The sequence below is a fragment of the Barbus barbus genome, assembly GCF_936440315.1.
Source record: "Barbus barbus genome assembly, chromosome: 24".
NCBI lineage: Eukaryota > Metazoa > Chordata > Actinopteri > Cypriniformes > Cyprinidae > Barbus > Barbus barbus.
In genome coordinates this window covers 11,873,866-11,879,865 of record NC_136752.1, presented here as the reverse complement: position 1 = coordinate 11,879,865, position 6,000 = coordinate 11,873,866, and the positions used below count along the sequence as shown (strand labels likewise).

General features: G+C 38.4%; 1 protein-coding gene across 2 annotated transcripts in view; it reads right to left on the bottom strand.

Moving 5' to 3' along the window:
• Window positions 1-344: 344 nt before the first annotated feature.
• LOC306844003 (trafficking protein particle complex subunit 8-like) overlaps window positions 345-6,000 on the bottom strand; it is a 54,998-nt gene continuing 49,342 nt past the window's right edge. For both annotated transcript variants that reach the window (XM_079375794.1, XM_079375795.1), the window contains 3 exons: window positions 5,192-5,334; window positions 1,695-1,784; window positions 345-1,599 (listed from right to left, as the gene is read on the bottom strand). In XM_079375794.1, coding sequence (XP_079231920.1) covers window positions 1,365-1,599; window positions 1,695-1,784; window positions 5,192-5,334 — 468 coding nt within the window. In that variant the 3' untranslated portion in view covers window positions 345-1,364. The remainder of the gene's footprint in view (window positions 1,600-1,694; window positions 1,785-5,191; window positions 5,335-6,000) is intronic.

The following is a 6,000-nucleotide window of genomic DNA, read 5'->3' as shown; positions in this document are numbered from 1 at the left end:
TGTGAGAAGTATGAAAAAACATCAAATATGCGGCGGGTGCACAGTTATGTCTGTTGCTGTGAAATTCATCACATTCCTTTCACTGATGGTTCAGCTGCCAACATCAACAGAATGATGTTGAAGAATGTTGAGCTCTCCAGCTAGTTTAGAAAATTACTACTATTAAAAACAAGCCTCACATTCATCATTTACCACAGCATGTTCAATTCCATGCTTCCCAGGGACTGCGTATTAGAGAACAAAGTTGTGTGTTGCGATTGGTAGATGGTACTTAAATCAATACAGCACATTACATTTCTAAAATAAACCAACCAACTAAGAAGGCAACAGGCAGCTGGGTTCTTGGTTATTGGTTACATTTTATTCTATGTACAGTAATTTGTTATAAATATAATACATTTTTTTTTTTTTTCAGAAAAGCTGTCATGTAGATACATTTAAATAACAGTATGGTCATAGTAGTGGAGATGGCATAATGAGAGCTGAGGTGGTGGGAGAAGATGCTTGGTTTGTAGAAAATTAAAAATTTCCAGAGAAAACAGCACAACCCACCTACACAAAGATGCACAAACAAAAATATGCCCTCAGACTGACTTCTACCATTTTTGGTGTCCTGACAGGTCCTTAAAAGTCTATGCTGTTTGACTGGGCAACATGGATTCTGCCATTTCCTTACTGGGTCACGAACATTAAGATGGCTCCTCGTTGGACTTCACCGATTCCACTGGCTTCTCACAAGGTGATATTAAGTTCCACTTAACACCACATTTGCAGCCTGACTGAATAAGGCAGAATATGTTGTCCTTTCAACAGCTGCAATGAGATCAATCGCAGCTCATCAGGTTACAGTGTTGTGCTTCATCTTCTGGTTTCAAGATGAAGTTTTTTTTGTGTGTGTTACTGTGGCAACAGAGCATAGTGGACAACCATGAGACAGCCAGCAGGGCAGTATGAGGCAGAGATGCATAGCCATTTACATTACCACATGTTTGGGATCTTGAAAAAATTAGTTCTAAAACCAAAATATTTCATAAAACAAAAGCAAAAATCTTCAAAAGATACATGGCTGACATGAGAGATAAATTAACATGGAGAAGAAAAAACCCAGATCCAATCACACCTCAGGTGCATTTAAGACAAAACATCTAAAGTCTGTTTGTGTTTAGCTCACCATTGCAGACCATACAAGCACATCAGATGCAGTGTTAAGTTGAAACGTGTGTTCAAGTCTTTTTAATTACTTATCTCTCTCAATTAGATTTTGTTTTAGCAACAAGTAGAAACATCTTGGAGTCCAGACCATTTCATTTATTTAGGTGGGCCAAGAACTTTGAAGAAAGATTGGATCGTCGTTGCGGAGTTACTCAAACGCTGTTGATGATAATGAGGGCAGGCATGGCGCTCTGCTGGCTGGTCTCACACATAGCACTGGTCTGTGCCAACTTGGCGAAGACACGGGGTGTGCCCAAATTATAAACTCCAGCCTGGAAGAAACAAGCTTTCAAGGAAAGCCTGTACACCTCTTGAGCCTGGAGCTGCAACTTATATTGTGTCTGGCCCAGCCAGCTAAAAGAACCATGCACTTCCAGTGACTCTGGGCTGCAAAGACAGACAACAAGAGCGTGAGATGGCTTTAAAGTACAAAAGCTTTCCTTATTGTGAAGTTTTTGGGATCAGGAAAAACTTAGATGTACCTGGTCGTTTTATGCCGCAGATCAACAATGACATCTACCTGAGCCATGGAACAGTTGGACAATGTCAGGGTGACTGGAACCATACATAAACTAGAGAAGAGAAGGAAAAAAAACCTTTAGACATGGAGTTCAGATGTAGGTCTAATTCTTGAAATTTTTCCTCTTTGACGCAATGCTATGTGCATCCTCCACAAAAACATCAGTACTTGTGCCCAAGTTTTCAAGCCAGACAAAATTGATTATTCAATTTTTATTCAATTTTGTGATGTAAAATATAGCACTCTTGACTTTCATTTGGATATTACTTTGATCAATGGGTCTCATAACATCTGTTAATCCCATACTGGTGTGCAGCAACTAAGTCATTTTTCCTGAAGCACAAATATGGATGGACTAAACCCCTGACTCTGGAACATTCATCTCATCATGCTACAAGATGTTTGGTTCAATTTCCCAGCAAATTTAAGTTCTGTATGGCTGTGCTGTTGCACAGTAAGATGTGTTTGACCCGGTTATAGGTTTTCATTTCTGTCCCCTCACTCCACTATCCTAAAATAATAAAAAAAAAATAATAATAAAGCAACTACTTTAACCATTTAAAGTTGCCATTAAAATTAAAATAAACCCCATTGTAAATGCCTGTTGTACATCTTATTTTTCATAACTCATTCATGTATGTTTCTTTCTTTCTTTGACGTTGTAACATTTAATCAAAATGTCACAACAGACCTCTGGTGATGCATGTTAGACTTCTATAATTTTAGTTTAGTATAATTTTAGTTTGGTGTCCTGGCCAAATTCCCTCCACTGGCCCTTATCAATCATGGCCTCCTAGTAATCCCCATCCATTTGATTGGCTCTATCACACTCTCCTCTCCACCTGTAGCTGGTGTGTGGTGAGCGCACTGGCGCCGTTGTACTGTGGCTGCCGTCGCATCATCCAAGTGGATGCTGCACACTGGTGGTGGTTGAGGAGAGACCCCCACATGATGGTAAAGCGCTTTGGGTGTATGGCAATACACAATAAAAGCGCTATATAAATGCACAGAAGAAAAGATCTGTCTCTACTTTGGTTTCATCGCAACTTATTTAAAGTATTTAAGTTACTATTAAATTTAAATTTTATTTTAACAGTTTTTTTTTTTTTTTTTAGCTAGTGCTCAGTTAGGATAAAAACACAACAGACAATAACTTTTAGCATGTAACAGTTTGTCAAGTCTGATTAGGACAGTTTGTTAGGGTCACTTATGATGGCATTCCTTAAATGGCCTTTTAACTAGACCTTTATGTTTTGAGGTTATTACTTTTCATTTTTTTTCTTTTCTTGGTAAATGCTGATTTCTTGCATAAGTAGCTGCTTTTCCATTACAGATTTGCACCAAACTTTTGTGATATTTTATAAACGTGATATTTCCCTCTCACGATGAGTCACTGCAACTCGTGGACGTGATCAGCTCTGGTGTCTGTGTCGGAGCCATAATGCGCAACAGACATGTGCAGTGCAAATAGGGGGTTCTCCAAGCATTAATGGCAAGGAAACTCCTTATACTTGAGAGCGGCCACATATAAGGTGTTTTTTAGAGGTTTATAGTACATTAAAGAATGATCATGTGACTTATGTACACCAGGGCCCGGTTTTTCAAAAGGTTTAATCCGGATAAAATTGATCCGGATTTAGTAATCCTTTTTTTTGCGATCCGTGATCACGTAATCCATTTTACTTTTGAGCCAGTTTTTCAAAGCAACATCGGATTGGATCAATCTGATCCGGATAGGAACTTTTCAGGATCACCAAATCTGGATAACCAGTGCTCAAACAGGATAGGAAATCACAATGTAGAACTATAGATATGTAAAGAGCAACAAGGGACGCAATAGTTAGACACTATTTCTGATTTGGATTTGTTTTGGATTTCAAAAATCAGTGATTGCCATTCTTTGCATTTTTTTGGTTATTCTGTCATCATTGCACGCATCACTAATAAATATTCTAAAAACAAAAATATTTTCGATTGTGATGAATATATATATCAATTAGTGACAGAATAAAATTGATTGTTTTTGGTCAATTTTGACAGCTGTTTGGGGGATTATTTTATGAGGCCAAACTCTTTCTACTTTGCTGTAGGCCTATACTGAAAGGCTGAATACGTTAAAGCCTACCTAATCACTGTAGCCTGACGGATGAACAAATCAAATTAAAACCTTATGAATAAATAGGATATCTTGTAAGATACTGCATGATCCAAATATAGTATTATTTGATACATTTTTAAAGTTTTCATTACATTTTGGGCATGAAATCCACGCTGAATCCACACTTCTGATGGGATCAGTTTAATCCAGATTTTTTGGATCAAAGTGATCCAAATCCTACAAATAAATTCTGAAAAACCCAAACTAAAGGTTTGATCCGGATCAAAACCAAGATTGGATTACGTGATCTAATCCGATTATGTAATCCGTTTTTTCTTTTGAAAAACCCATTTTCAAGATTTGATCCAATCCGTTATCCAAAATCCTAGTGGATTACTTTTGAAAAACCGGGCCCAGGTGAACTGTAAATCCAAAAAAAAACTTTTTTCCATTGCAGTTTTGCAAAATATATTCCTTTTTCAAATTGCCTAAAAAAATCATGTGAGCATAAAAACGTTTTTGCAATTTTTTGTCGAAATGTACTTGTTTTCATTGGGCATATTTTCAATTCGCAAATTAAATTTTTGCAATTTGAAGAGTAATGGAAACGCAGGTAGTGTTTCAAGTTGCAATGTAACAAGTAATAACATCTTTTCTACTGTATTGATGTAAATTTAAGCAAAGTGTAAAAATGTAGGGAGGGGCTTGGTTGTATCTGTCGGTTGTTGATTGGATGGAGGCAAATCTGAATGCGATTTTGAGGTTGACTGTAAGAAAGGAGCGAAGTTTAAGCTGACTGAATGATTGGAAAAGTGTGGCATACATCAATCTGCTGTTTTCACAGGAACAGATTAAACATTACTAGGTCAAAAAATGAAACATGGATGAATCTTTTGCAATAAGATCAATAACAATGGATTTCGAAAATAGGGAGAATTTCTATTTCATGACGACTTTAAAGGGGTTTGTGATTGTTGCTTGTGGGCTCTTTGAACAGTTTCGCATTTCAGTGAGTTTTCTAGCTGTTGCCAGCCTTTGTTCCTCACAGAACAAACAAATTTCTGAGAGCACATTCGCACAAACCCAAGGCTATGAGTGATGACTGAGCGCTTGGAGTGCGCATCAGCTCGACCCGGTCCAGTTTATCTCCATCTTTCATGCGGACACTCCTACTAGGCCAAATCACTGCAGAACTAGGCCAGAACTAGGCCAGACAAGCGCTCCTGTGGGCGTCACTGGGCATGAGAACATTAGTGTGCATCTATGCGAGTCTGATCACCTTGGAAACACAGTCAGCGGATTTCGGCAAATCGATTCAGGTCTCTGAGCTTTTCAAAAGTGTTTGTTTGCGTGCACTTTACCTCTTTTGTGGGAAGGGATGATCATAAGACTCTGGGTAGTGGAGACAGGTCTTTATGAGGTGGGAAAGCTGTTCCAGTGAGGGCTTGCTTACAGGTGGAGGAATGTCAGGCTTGAACTTCAGAAGCACCATTTCCTGAGTTTCCTAATTGACAAAAAGCATAAGTTTCATACATTCTGAAAGCTTAAGGGAACTGCTCCAGCAGAGGAAATTGCTTTGTTAACGAAAGCTTTTCATTCAGTTTAAAGTGCATGCGTGGCTGAGACGGGAACAGGGTGGATGAGACCGAATGAACGCAAAAGGGAGAAAAGCACAAGCTCACGTGAGGGTTTCTATAAAAAGAGTTTGAGATCAACATGTGTGACGCAATTCCCTCACGTGAGGGACTTCCTCTGCCATGAATGAGTGTTGCTATGCAACGGCGTGCAGAGAAAGCTTTCAGACTGGATGGAATCAGGCCCAACAGCAGGAGGGAAACGGGAAAAAATTAATGGATTACAGAGAAAATTAACAAGTGACTGAATGAGAAGTTAAAAATGGAGAAGGAACATTTGGAAACCAAATAAGAGTCAATTTGGACACTGACAGAATTTTTAACATTTCCTTTAAAAGTCAGTTTTTACTCACTCTCATGTTGTTTCAAACCTCTATATGACATTTTTTTAAAGGGTTAGTTCACCCCAAAATGAACCCAGTACCCAGGAGCGTAATCGACGTAATGATACTCTCCAAAATGGTGGAAGACGTAACTCGGGGAGAAGAATTGTTGAATAAATTCATGTTATTTTTGTTTTCTTTGCGCTCAAAAAG